We start from the raw sequence: 15,239 nt of genomic DNA on the forward strand, positions 1-15,239 counted from the left end.
ACAGAACTCCTTGAATTTGGACATTTAAAAAGAGTATTCTCCTTGATAAGAAACTAATAGTTGTAAATTCATTCTTCATACTTCTTGGGCTCTTACCTGTTTTGTCTCACCATGCATCGTTCTGGAAACACTTTCAGCTCAGGATGGGATCTAACGTACCAAGCTGAATTTTCACCTAAGCTTTTGTGTTTAATGCATGTTACTTTTTCTCTTGGCTTCTATGGACATTTATCTTTTTTAATTTATCTGCAAAATGATTACACTGTTGTTCCATTATTTTGCTAACCATGATCTTACTTATTTTTTTCCTTCAGATATTGATGAGTGTGCAGCTAAGATGCATTACTGTCATGCCAATACTGTGTGTGTCAACCTTCCTGGGTTATATCGCTGTGACTGTGTCCCAGGATACATTCGTGTGGATGACTTCTCTTGTACAGGTGAGCTTTAAGAAGCAGTGTTGTTTTTTTAATTCATCCATTCTCTGCACCATGTCTGTGTTGTTACGTTTAATTCCTAGTGCACAAAGTACTATTTTTATCTAAATAGTTCTTCTCTTTATTACTTCACCCCCACCTTTTGAGAAAAAAGCAATAATAAAAAAATTATCTGCATAATTGATTTCCACTCCCAATTTTTCTGCCTCTGTGTGTGTGCTTGCATACATGGGTGTGTGATTTGAAACTGAAGTCCCAGTTGCCTATAGTAACACTGAGGGAGTTAGATATACTAGTTCTAAAAATAGAAAGTATCAATTATTTTCATTTCATCATGATGAGATGTTTTTGTAGATAAGAAAATGTACTTTGTTCCCACTGGGAAAGACAAGGATTAAATTTAAAGAGGTGACAGGGAGTACTTGGTGGTCAAAGTTTAGGTATATGGGAGCCAGTCAAAACTGTATTTAATTAATATATGCTTGTTGTCTGTGTCCCACCTCTTTCTATATCCCTTAGCACTAAAGTGGTCACTGACTCTGTTGGAGTAGCGCTGGTTTTATGGGGCATTTGGTTTGGCTTTCCAATATATTTTCAATCATGTACATACAGACATGAACAGTAAATTGGATAAGGGTGGTAGAAGATTCCAAGTTTTTCTTCTCTTGGACCAAATGTGTTTAAATACTAAATCTGTAAGTTATAAGAAAAGGGTCCCTTGAACCCAAGATTTCAATCATGTTGTAACTTTTCCTGATGTCTGCATCTTTCTCTTTGTTCCAATCACGTTGGTATATAAAAAGTGGATTCTTTACTCAGAATATAATACTGCTGTTTTTTAATGTACTTTTTTTTTCTGAATGACCTTTTCAGAAGTGCAAAAAGTTGCAAAAGTTAAGGGCACATGTTAGTATGTCCAAATTTCTTTGCCAGTGATGTCTATTTATAAGTTACCATTCTTTGGGTGAAGGGCTGGAGAGTTCAGATTGACGCAGGTTTCTGAGGACCACATAAAGTCACATCTCACTTATCTGTCTTTTACATATTATAATTAATACTCTTAGGAAAAGAAGAGAGAGACTGCATAAACATAGTGTGCTAGGATTTCAGTGTTTTAAAGGATCAAAACTTTTTCGGACCAATAAACAAACACTTTCTAAAAAGCTGTAAAGTTACAGGGCCTATCACTCTGTTCTTAATAGTAAATGTGGCTCTTAACGTCTTTTAACCCTAAGATTAGAAGAAGCCAGTGAATATCCTCCTAGCCCAAGAGCACCATATTATGCAACTTAATAAACATTAATTAAGGCCCTGCTGTGTGGAAGACCTTGTTGAAATTCTATCAGAACGCTTGACTTTGCTCGGATTTCCTCACTGAGAAAGGAAGGCAAGAGCTGGCGTTTGTCGAATGCCTTAATAGGATAGGCGCTCTGTCTGGTGGTTTATATATGGAACAAGATGGAAAATGTGTTATCTTAAGAACTGGCTCCACAGCTACTTTTAGAAAGGGAACTATGTTGTTTGGAATAAAAGGTAACAGTGTGGGTATCAGTGGGCACCCAAGTACCCTTCTCCCCCCTACACAGAAAAGAGTAAATAGCTCTGCAGGAAAAGTCTACATCAAACACACACACACACACACACACACACACACACACACACACACACACACACACACACACTTTTTTGTTTTGTTGTGTGTGTGCCTAAGAGGGAACACAAAAGACAGAACAAAAGAGAGAAAGAAAGGAGGGGAGAGGAACCAGTCAGAGAACAGAAGGCTGGGTGCTGTGGAGGACAGAGGGCTGGTGAAAACCACCCAATAGTAGGATAGCTGAAAGGGTTTTTAAGAGAAGAAATATTTTATGTGAGTTTTTTTATTGTTTTGCCATACAGTATGCTATGTGAGTTTTCCTTATTACCCTCAAATCTTCAATAAAGTCTTCCCACCCTGAATGCCTCATGAGAACCGCCCTCCCTCCCCTATTAGAATGTAAGTTAACATGGTGGACAACAGAAAGGATACCAGTGCATTTAGGATGTGGGGACCACAGAGGTAACCATTGTCAAGTAACCATTGTTACAGTTCTTTCTGCTGCCCCCACCAACATACACTTACTAATATACACACACATCATTATCATCACTGCCTCCTCTCAGGAATTTCAGAAATCTTGATGAGGACTGTGGATTTTCATAGGTCACAAAATAGGTGAGGTTTTTTTTTCTTTAAAAAGCCTTCCTTTGATCCCAGATTTCTTTCAACCTGCTTCCCTATTTTTTCTGCTTTTCCTCACAACAAAACTTCTTAATTTGCCTGTGGTTATTGTCCTCACCTTACATTTATTCAGCTCACATATGCTCCTCACCTCTCTCCAGTCAGACTTCCATACTCACCATTCTGCAGAGGATACATTTATCAAGGCCATTTATGAACTCTGTTTTGCTAAAGCCAGTGTTCTTATCTCAGCAGCATTTAGTAGGGCTGACCACACCTTGCTCTTTAAAGCACATGTTTTCTTGGCTTTTGTGCCATCCTATTTCCTGGTTTTCTTTCTTTGTCACTTGTCACTCTTGCCCAATGTCCCCAGCTATTCTTGTGCTGCTGACTTCTGAAAGGTTAGAGTACCCTCCGGTTCTATCCTGGTCCCCTTCCCCTGTTTACCTATAGGTTCTTTTTAGATGCCTTCATCAATCTTAGAGCTTTAATAGTATCTTTATGTCAACAACTCCTAAATGTATCTCTCCCATTCCAATCTTTTTTCGGAACTTCTGAATTATATATTCAACTTGACATGTACACATAGATGCTTAGTAGGAATTTCATGCTTAACATGGATAAGACAGAACTTGATTTCTTTCCACTTCTACAAACCTCCTTCTCTCCCAACTTCTCCCATTCCAGCAAAAGCACCATTTACCCAATTTTTCTAGCCAAAAATTTAGAGATAACTCCTTCCTCTCCCCAGGGGTTACACTTGATCACCCCTCCAATTTCAATCCATGCATCTGTCTTGTTGATGCTACCCTTTACGTCTTGTCCTAAGTCTGTCCACTTCTGTCTATATCACCTATTACCATCTTAGTGGACTTCAGCCATGACCATCACATTGGACTTTCTGTTCCAGTCTTGTTCCATCATAACCCATTCTTCACATAGCAGACAGAGCAATTTTTTTAAAAAGAGAAATCATACAACTCTACTTAAAACTTTGATCTAGTGTCTCATTACGTGGAAAATCAAATCCCTGTTTCTTATTTCAATATATAACCCTATGTAGTTTTCCTTCTTTCCCTTCTGTCTTTTACCGTTTCTTTCCTTGTCCATTATGACATGGCCACGCTGACCTTTGTCTTTTTCTCCATGCAACAAGCTTGTTTCTGTTTGTTAAGACCTTTGCATGAGCTATTGCCCTTTTATGGAAGTCTTTTTCCTCTTGATATTTGTGTATTGAGCTCTTTTCTCATTTACCTCTTAGCCTAAGCCTCAGAGAGGCTTTCCATGATCAATATAAATAGCCACTCTGTTGTTTTCTGTCATACCACCTGATTTTAGTTCTCTGAGTAATACATATTATTATCTGGAATTTTCTTATTTATAAATGATTCTTTTATCTGTCTCTTTCCACTAGAATGTAAACTCTTGAGAGCAGGGGCCTTTTTCCTTTTGTTCTCTACTATACCTTGACTACTTAGAACATTACCTGGCACAAAGCAGTGCTCAATAAACATTTGTTGAATGAAATAATGCATAAAGCTACTTGACTTTGGGCAAATTTTTCACTTTTGAAAACCTCATTTATAAAATATTGTTCACATCTGTCATGCCCACAGGTTATAGTGAACGTCAACTAATATATGTGAAATTATTTATCATAGCACTTTTATCAGTAAAGATAGGATGTTCTGTAGGATGTTCAGAACATTCTATTGGATGTTCTAAATATAAGTGACTTAAGATAAATTTTATTTTTTGCTTATGCTATTTGTCTATCTCTGATCAACAGAGGCGTTCTGCATACCATATTCACTTTGGGATGCAAGCTGTTGGAATGGTCACTATAGTGAACATTTCCAATCACCAAGACAGGGAAAAGAGATCCTGGAGGCCCTCCATCAGCCATTAAATGTTCTGACCAGGAAGTGACACAAATCACATCTACTTATAACTCATTGACTAGAACTAATCACTAGTTCCATCCATCCACAAAGGGATGAGAAAATACTGTCCTAACTCATGCCTGGAATGGTAGAGAACCAGAAACATTTGGCAAATGGTACCCATGCCTATATAGTGAGTGATACTAACAGATTGCCAACAAATATGGTTTATTTTGACATGAGTAGCTATTGATTAGGATAACCTTTTTTCAACAGCAGTTCATAAGCTATGTAGGTATTCTCAAAAATTAATTACAATATTAGGCACATTGTATTAAGTGCTATGATAGAAATGCAAGCAAAATACAATGAAAAATGGCCCTTGATTGCCAAGATGAAGTGTTTGAAATGTTTTCTGAAAGCAATGGGGGGCTGTGGGAATTGACTGCGGCATGCTAGCATGCAATGACTATACTATGTTAGGGATTTACAATGAGGAATATGGATGGGAGACAGGAGACAGGAGGAGAGCCTCTAGGCCAGATTCAAGGACCTTCATTAGACACTTTCATAGTAAGCTTGAGTCTTTGGAATGCTGACATTTATTTTGTGTCCTGAAAATAAGCTTGTTAGACCAAATGTGCTCTGTACTCTCCAAGATATATTATGTCCCCACCCATAACCTCTGCCACTTTTTATAGGCAAAGAAGACTTCCTTCCCTTAGTGGTCATTTGCCTGTGTAACAGATGAGGTGTATGATAGATATCTGCCACTATAAAATGTCTTTTCAAATGTTTCATTGCCAGATGATAATTTGTTGGGAGAAATTGACAGGCCTAAAGGCATTCCTTTATTTGACTCCGGATCCTGATATAGCATTTCCATTATTGACATTCCTTATTTCCAAAGACCATTCTAGTCTCTTCTCAAATCAATCAGTACCTGCTGACACTGTTCAGTTGGTTTTATAACCATGTCAAGGTCATATTTTTTTCCTTTCTTTTGCTGTTTTATGTCATTTAGCTTTGCTACTCAGTTTTTAGAAGTCAGTAGTCATACTGAAAAATTCTATTCAACCAAAAATAGGAAGCCTAAAGTTAAAGAAGATATATCAGCTTTGGTGATTCATTGATTTATTGGATGATTGATTAATTAATTATTTTACTATGTATGAAATATTCAGTTAGTGTCTGTCACAAGTGTTATAAAAGATAGTCACCAAGATTATTAAAAAATAATGTCTGTGCCAAGGGGTTCATGGTTTGTTAATTAGGCAATATCTTCAAATGAGAAAACTCAAATGTTCATTCACCATCAAAAATATTGCTTGCCAAATCATCCCTCTTTGAAATCTTAGTAGTTTAGTTCAGTATTGGATGTTTCACCCTGTGGTAGTTATTACTACTTGACAAGTTTTAAAGAAGGAAAACCAAACTAGTCTTTCCCAATTCTGTGCTGACAGCCATGGTCCTTTCAGAAGACTACACCTGAGACAGTGGATGCTAAGCATGATGGAGGAGAAAGGCAATGCATTACACAGAACAGGAAACTTTAGCTCTTACCCAACATTTTTCTTGCTAAAAATTGAAAAAAAAAAAAGGATTATATATATGGGATAATAAAGCTCCAAGAGTTCGACATTGAGAATAATTATCTAGAGCTTAAAAGTGTGCTGTAACTTAATCATTACCTCCCTGGGGACTGGGGTTTCCCTGACATGAGTATGTGTTACATATGGAGCTCTGTACTTTTTTGTAGGGAAGTCTCCTTTGGCCTTTGAAAGGATGAAATCTAAAACATTTGGCCTTTGACCCTTGGGGGAGTTTTTAGCCTTGGAATTTTCGTGTGGATTGAAATTGTGTTGTTTCTTGTAAGAGATCCCTTAGTTGCTCTTGCTCTTTTATGAATTTTGAAACTGGAAGAGGTCCCTGAAATGGAGGTGTTACAGGGAGGAGGGGTTTTTCTTCTCTCCCCCGTATGCTTTTGGTTTTTGGAATAGTCAACCAGCTTGATTTATTGGCCTCTGACTTTCATTTATCCCCAACTAAACTCCCCGTGTTTCTGGCTGTTTGATAAGACATTATCATTAGATACGCAGGCAGTTTTAATGGAGGATATTTGTGATTTACAACAAAAGCTTGCAGCGATAAGACAGATACTTCACAGTAATGGGTAGGCATTCATTTTTATGCCAAAAGCTTCCCATGAAGGTAAGAAATAAAGGGAACAAGTGAGATAACAAATATCCCATGTGATCTCTATTACCTTGCTAAAAGGATTTTTATTTTCTTGATATTGGCATGGAAGAAACCTTAAAGGAAGTTTATGTTTGAAATAGAGAAAACTTAAAGACTTAGATATAATAGCCTATTAATTTAATGGTTTGAATTAAGTACCCTATAATGAAAAGAAGTTAGACAACAGTTTAAATGCCTTAAAAGTAATAGTTAGTTGTTAGAAATGTCAGGCTAGGTCTCTGGAATATGCTTTACTCCCATGATGAACTATACAAATATTTTTGATGAAATTTTATTATAATTTTGGTTAATTATATTGATGAAATAGAGAATATTTTCAAATATGAGATATCTGATATTTTCTCATTTAGCAGAGCCACATGAAATGGAACTAAAACAGAACAGTCCGCAACCTGATTGCGCAAAATGGTAAATTTTCCACTGATCATCATTATCTTTCAGGCCCATACCATGTACTTGTGTCAGAATGCTTGTCCTTGTTTACCGTTGGCTGTGTGGCAGCATTAAGGGACAAGTTACAGGACAATTGCTTGGCTTTCAGTCTCAGAAGCGGTGGTACATTTATAAGAATGAAACAGGTCACAGGCCTCTAGACTATTTTACTTTAGTAAAAATATGCTCTATGAAATGCTTTATAGAATGCAAAGCTACTTTTTGCTTGTTAAAGATAACCAGAAACTATTTATTGATATATTGAACAAGAAAAGTCAAAATAAAGCATGTGCTACTACTTTTGCATATTTCAAAACCAACCTAGAAGTTCTGATGATAGTTATTTATCTGTTGTTTTCATTTGTATGGCTGGAATTTCTCTCTTGTTTTCTTCCTTTCATATAAATAGATAATTGGCACTGTTACCCTCCTTCCCTACGCCCTCAGAGGAGGAATGCTACTGTACCAAAAGCAGGATTCCAAAATCCTAATTCTTTATGGCAGAGATTCTCAATTCTCACCTCAGGGTTGAATCACCTGGAATCTGGGATCTATCCCCAGAGATTTTGATTTTTGGCTGTTCTGGGGTTGGGACCCAGCTTTGGTGGGCTTGTTTAAAAGTAATTCTAATGTCCAGTCAAGGTCAAGAGCCACTGCTTTAGCATAGAACAGAAGAACAGAGAGGGTTGGAGTATGGAGAGAATATCAGAGGGAAATGGGAAGGGAGATGAATTGCCCACTGTATTTTGTAGATGAGAAAAAAGATTCCCTAGAACTGGTGGTGAGAAATGTGGAGTTCAGGAAGTCATGAAGCAGGGACTTGGATGGTTCCTGGAGGAGGGGTCCTGCTTCCAAAGCTGCACTCTGAGATGTATAAGACGCTGGATAGACAATAACTGTGAGGTATCTCTATAGATGGGGCCTCATGGGAAGATGTTGAATCTTTAACTGTGACATTGCTGCTGCATTGCCTGAAAGCGCCCTAAAGACAAATGGAGCATATCTATGGTGACTTTGTGTTCCATGGGCTGAGGATTAGGCAGCTTCTTCTGTGCCAATGCCTTGGTTATTGGGGGTCCTCTAGAGCCATGATAGAGCCTGATGGAAGTGGGGAACACTTAAAATGACTGAGACATTTCAGTGACCCCACTGTCTCAGAAGAATAGGAGCTCACAACCATTCAAGTTGAATTGAAGAAATTATAGAAACTTTCATCACTTACACAAACACTTTTGTGACTGGACTTCTCTACCTGTCACATATACAAAAAATGAAGTCAATAAAAGAACAAAACAGAAAAAAATTAAGAGGTCCCTCTAAAGAGGGATTATAGTATAAAAATTCATCGAAAGTTTGTTTTTCCAGACCAATTTTAGTTTTCCATATGTAGTACTGGAAAAGCCAAAGACCACATATTTATTTCATTTAGTGATAGTAGTGTTAAAATAATGTTAGGGTTTATTAAATCCAGCACATATATCTTAGGGAGACTATCAAAGCTCATTTACCTTGAAATTGCATGATGAAAATAAGTCTGAAAGACATGTCTAGTGTTTGATTGTTTTGTTGGGTTTAAGTGGGAGTTCCTTTTTATTCCTACATGTGTTATAAAGGACCTGAACCACTTTGGCTGTTGCAGAACAACCAGGATCAATGATGGAGCTTGCCCCTAGGGTGTTTGTGAACAAACCTATTAAGTACTGTGTTGCCCTTGACCCAAATTCATCATAAAAGCCTTGTTAATATTTCTGTACACTCTATTGTTAGATTTGTGCATTCAGAATCACAATAAGGCTTTCTCATAAAGGAGTTTCATTAAGGATGCTTTAGTGCTTACAAAATTGTTGAGGCTGGTCTTGCAGCTCCACTCTATCCACATTCAGGTCATACAATGAATGGACATTTCTCTTTAACAACCAGTGTTTTATCTTATATTCTTTATTTCTATCTTAAAGACATGGTACATGCATATCTATCTATCTATCTATTTAATCTATCTGTCTATTGTTATTTCTGTACTTTTTAGAAGTATAGTGAAGTGTCTTAAGATTTTGTTTTCTTTTGCTAAGATAATTGAGAATATATACCAACTATTCTTTGGCCAAAATGAAAGCTATAAATTCTCATGGTTAAAGTCTAGTGTATAAATTCTACTGGTTGCAAGCTTTGATTATGTCACTTATTTACTCTGTGAATCAGAAAGCTATTTAAATTCTCTGCTTCTTCATCAGTATTCACTGTACATTCTCACAGAGTTGTTAAAGGATAAAGTGACACAGCGTACGTATATCAGTTTGAGTAAGTTTAGCTGAAAGAATAAAAAAAAAAAACAGAATAACATCAAATGACTCAACTGGCTTAAATGACAAATTCTCACATAAAACAATGACTGTGCGGACAGGTTTTTCAGAAATAGTTAATTCAGCTGCTCCATGAAATCCTCAGTGAAACAGATTCTTTCTAACTTTTTACTTGGTTATTTTCAGTATGATAGTTTTGGAACTTGATCTAGCTCCCCTCAAGATCTCAAAACGGTGAAGTTACTCCAAGCATCAAATCCTGACTTAACCATGTCCCAGAGTCAGAAGGGAAAAGAGATTTCCCTTTTCACAGTCCCTTTTTAAAAATAAGAGTAACTTTATTACAAACCTCAACAGATTTATTGTCATGTCTCATTAACAAAAATAGTTTGACCTACCTATTCATAAAATATACCTTAGAAAGATAAATAGAATCAAGATTTATCCCCTGAGGCTTGGGCAGATCTCAGCTTCTTTTGTAGTACTCGGATAACTTACATCTAAACAAAATGTGGGTTTCTTTGTCAAGGAAGATGTGTGTGCCTGCGTGTGTGTGTGTGTGTGTGTGTGTGTGCGTTTCCATGTATGTGTAGATCCACAATTGTTAGAGTATATTAACAGCTTTGAAAACATGTTTCAAGCTTAGGATTAATAAAAAGAAATGCAAATTAAAATGAAAATTAGATAGCAGTTATACTAAATTTATGTGTGTGACTATCTGTGTGTAGATACATGGATACACATATATAGATAGACATATATGTCAATCACTCTTTTCTGGAGAAGGTTCAGGAATTCAGCACTTTCATATATCACTGATGAGAATGTAAATTGATACAACCTTTCTTGAGGCTAACTTGACGGTTTATAGCCAAAGGCCTAGAAATGTTTATTTATAGTAACTTATCCTTAGAAAACAATCAGTCACAATTATTTATGTAAGAAGACTTTCACTGTGGCCATTTATTCCATTTATTATTTGTAAGAAAAAAACTGGAAGCAGCGTAAATATAAACTCATGGAAATTCGATTAAATAAATGACAATAAATCCATATAGTGGAAAATAATGCATATTAAAATAATGTTTAAAAGAATATTATGTGTCAATGGAAAAGTCTCATCATCTAACATGATTTAAGCAAGTGTGTATTTTATTTTTCACTTCAAATAATAAAAAATATGTATGAATACATATGCACATACACATGCAAGCACAGACACATAGAAACACAGACAGGAAATATCCTCACGCTCCTTCCCAAATAAACAGAGAACAGAGGGTATCTCTGAGTGAATGGTTAAACATGATACTTTTTCTTTATACTCTATATATTTTCTAAATTTTCTGTAGAAAGAAATATAAGACAATGAACCTATATACATATTATTATGAGAAAAGTATTATTAAAATATTAGAAAGCAGAAAATGCTAGACAAAGGTGACATTGAGTTTTTTTCCCCCCAAAGTCTCCTAAATGTTACCTCAGTAAATTAAAAAAATATATATTTATGACCTGGTAGGGATAATGTCTTTCATGTTTTGTGACATAGATTATAGTTCTGAACTAAAGTGATTAAAAGCAATGGCTTTGCTTCATGTTCCTGGAGAATCTGCATGGCCAATATGGCAACTGAAGGCCACTTGCAATTATGGTGCTGTCTTAATTCAGGCGGCTGTAATGAAATACCTGACACTGGGTAGCTTATAAACAATAGGAATTTCTTTCTCACAGTTCTGGAAGCTAAGAATTTCAAGATCAAGGTGCCTGCAGATTAGGTGTCTGGTGAGGGCCTGTTCCTCACAGATGATTTTTTTTTTTTTTTTTTTGAGACAGACTTCGCTCTTGATGCCCAGGCTAGAGTGCAATGGTGCGATCTCGGCTCACTGCAACCTCCACCTTCCGGGTTCAAGCGATTCTCCTGCCTCAGCCTCCCAAGTAGCTGGGATTACAGGCATGCACCACCACACCCAGCTAATTTTGTATTTTTAGTACAGACAGGGTTTCTCCATATTGGTCAGGTTGGTCTTGAACTCCCAACCTCAGGTGATCTGCCTGCCTCAGCCTCCCAAAATGCTGGGATTACAGGGGTGAGCCACTGTGCCTGGCCAGATGATGTTTTCTTACTGTGTGCTCACATGATGAAAGGGGTGAGAAATGTTCCTGGGGTCTCCTTATAAGGGCACTAATAACCTAATCACTCCCAAGGCCCCACTTCCTAATACCATCACCCTAGGGGTTAGGATTTTAACATGAGTTTTGGGGGAATAAAAACATTCAGACATTTCAGATGCTGTGTTCTTCCTGGAAGCTGATCTGATAGTGGACTCCTACCACACTATCTCTCATAAGCTTTCTATGAAGGGTTTTCAGAAACAAGGCAGTTGGTCCAGATTTTTCTGCATCAGGGCCAAGACAAAGAGAGATACTAAGGGGAGCCTGAAAAGACCCAGTATTTCCACAGGAAAGCAACCACTGAATGAGAATCAGGGAACATACATTCCAGTCTTCCCCCTACCACCAGCTCACTGAAAGTTATCATGTCAACATTTTTCTTGGACTTTGAAAGATTAAGGTTTAACTAGCTCAATGGTTTTCAGTCAGAATAACTTGGATTCTAAATAATCTTTCTTTTGAAGAGAGTTCAGCTTCTTAAAAAAAAAGGATTATTTTACAAACTATTACTTTTCTAATTCTATGATTCTGTAAGATATGGTTTCTGACCTCTAGGAGATTATGATCTCTTTGGGAGACATAAAATTTACATTTAAGTAGAATAATTTTATCAGGCATATAACTGAGTTCTAAATTGTGAGTTACAGGCATTAAATGCTATGGGAAAGAGCATTGGTACTGGGAGAAAGGACATTTATTACTAACTGGTAGAGAGGAAATGTTTTCTATCCTTCCACGGGTGTCTGAAAGGGTTTGAATTTGATGTTAGGTGGGAGTGCATTGAGAAGTAATTGTGCCTGTTGCTTGAGAAATAGATCCATCTCCATTTTTATTGATCTACAGTGTGAACTGGAGGTTACCTGTGTAGAAATGGAAAGAACACAGGGCTCTGAATCAGCCAGGCCTGGGTTTCTGCCCCAAGTAGGGTATTTATTCATAGCACCAACTCAAATCATCTTCAGAGAAATGGGCACATCTTCTTTCTAGAATCTTACAAGGAGTGAATGAGAGAATATTTGTAAAGTGCTTGGAAGAGAGCTCAGCATAGAGTAAACGCTCAATAACTGTTAGCCATTACTACCTCTACACATGAGGAATCTATGTTAAGGTGTGGGAGGTTGAGGAACTTGTCTACAGCTGTAGGCTAGATGGTGGTGAGGCAGAGATAGGAAAGTCGACATTGTAACTCCATAGGCTCAAAGATAGGATAGGATAGCAGGCTGTGTAACTCCAGAAGCTCAAATATAACCTCCATCAGAGCTCTTTTGAAAATGTCTTTAAAATGCGAATGCAGACAAGATCGGGTGCATTCAGACCAAAATCTCAGAAATCACCACTGAAGAACCTATTCACGTAAGCAAGCACCTACTGTTGTCCAAAAACCTATTGAGATAATAAATAAATAAATAAATAAATAAATAAAATGCTAATGCGATGTGTTCAGCAAGCAATAGCCATTGTTAGAAAGAAAGAAATAGCTTGGACTTGTGACCAAGTGAATCCATATTTAACCCACAGCTCTGCCTCTTACAAGCTTTAGAGTCTTGGGCAGATTCTTTAAGTGCTCCATGCCTCAGTTTATAACACCAAGAAAGACGATTGGGTTTTAAGGTTTGATCGTGTGAAAGAAAGCCCAACCCAATGACTGAGTCCTAGGTGGTACTCAATATTGAAGCCCTAAGACCTGTTCACCATATTTCCTTTTTCTCCCTCACCTTACTAAGTAGCTCTTAAAGCACTTAAAAGGATAACAGGGCACCTTAAGATACATTTGGAAAGCCGCTTGCCTTGAGAAGCCCAGGCTGTGTAGACAGTGTTGACTGGGAAGATGAGCCTAGAGTCAGATGCTTTAGGCTCATGAGTTAAGAAGGAGACGATGTAGTGTAAAGTGGACTTCAAAACAGAGTTTATAACTACTAAGGAATACATTCCTTTAATTCAAGAGAAATATCACCTTCCTAGAGTCATTAGTTTGTGATTTGCTGTAGAACAGAGCTTTGGAATGTGCTCTGTTAGCTCCCTTTAAAAATTTAACTTTGTTCCCTGAGAAGGGAAGCCCATTAAACTGCAAACACTTTTTGGCATTTATCAGTTCTGCTGGCTGGCATCTAGTTATTCCTTAAGGGTGGTCATAGGACAAATTGTTTTCAAGAGAAGACTGGTCTAGGTTGGACACCAGGATGGAGTCTTTGGCACTCAGGAAATTTCCTTAGAGGGAATTCGCAGCACGCAGAGAGACAGGTAAAGAAAATAGCAAGTTTAATACAATTATAAAAAGGGTTTTTCTAGTTCTAAAAATAGTATATTAATATTATAGTAACATTAAGAAATTTAGAAGAATAAGAAGAAAATAGGCTATATATGGTGGCTCACACCCGTAATCTCAGCACTTTGGGTGGCCTAAGTGGCAGAATCACTGAGGCTAGGCGTTCAAAACCAGCCTGGTCAACATAGCAGCAATCTGTCTCTACAAAAGAAAAAAATTTAAAAAATTAGCCAGGTGTAATTAGCCAGGCATTATGACATGGGCCTGTAGTCCCAGCTACTCAGGAAGCTGAGGAAGAGGATTGCTTGAGCCTAGTAGTTCAAGGATTCAGTGAGCTATGATCCGAGAAGAAGAAGAGGAAGAGGAGGAAGAGGAAGAAGAGGAAGAGGAAGAGGAGGAAGAGGAAGAAGAGGAAGAGGAAGAAGAAGAGGAGGAAGAGGAGGAAGAGGAGGAGGGGGAGGACAGGGAGGAGGAGGAAAATGACTTCAACCTCTATCAACATTTTGCATTTGGGAGTATTTATCTTATGTCTGTTTTCAATGCCTGCATTTGTAGTCTACATTGTGGAAATCACACTGTCACTAATGGTCAATATTCAATTTTTTCTTTTTACTTATTTCATAAGCATTGCCCAAATTATAAGATTATTTGAAAGATATACTTGTTTATGGTTAAAAATATTCCCTCATATGGACATCTTATCATAGCTGTTACTACATTAGAGAAGTATTAACATCCAGTTGCCTCTCTGTCTTCATTTGTTTTTAACAGATGCATGCATTTTTTTTCTTTCTGTATTATCATGATGATCATTGTTTTTCCTCAGTTTGGACAAAGAGTGCGTCACAGAACAAAAACTCAACCAGCCCAACACAGGGACTATGCATGCTTACGGACTCCTGGAGGGGAGCATCTTAGTTTGTCTGATGTTTTCTATTTAGGGACATTTTAGGGAAAAATAGGAGGTTAAAGAGCTCTGTAATCTTAATAAATATCGTGATGTTTTAAGGACCCCACATAATTATTTTACAGAAAAGCACATTGTAACTAGACAGTGGTGCTCTAAAGTGAGTCTTTGCCTCATTTATGAGATGTGGCTTTCATATTTGTATTTTCTTACTGAATTATTTGTCCTTTAAAATTTGAAGAGTATTCCCTAGATGAACTAGCATTTTTTCCCCCTTTTGGCGTTTGTTTTCCCATTCTCGTTGATAAGCAGACTGTAGGGAAAGTATTAAAGTATTAGGAGTTTCAAATAGCTGGGATGTT

The 15,239-nt window shown here is 37.2% G+C and overlaps 1 protein-coding gene across 2 annotated transcripts in view; it reads left to right on the top strand.

The window, feature by feature from the left end:
- NELL1 (neural EGFL like 1) overlaps nt 1-15,239 on the top strand; it is a 903,683-nt gene that overhangs the window by 441,778 nt on the left and 446,666 nt on the right. For both annotated transcript variants that reach the window (XM_003830453.5, XM_003830454.6), the window contains exon 13: nt 315-440. In XM_003830453.5, coding sequence (XP_003830501.3) covers nt 315-440 — 126 coding nt within the window. The remainder of the gene's footprint in view (nt 1-314; nt 441-15,239) is intronic.

Source organism: Pan paniscus, chromosome 9 (assembly GCF_029289425.2).
Source record: "Pan paniscus chromosome 9, NHGRI_mPanPan1-v2.0_pri, whole genome shotgun sequence".
NCBI lineage: Eukaryota > Metazoa > Chordata > Mammalia > Primates > Hominidae > Pan > Pan paniscus.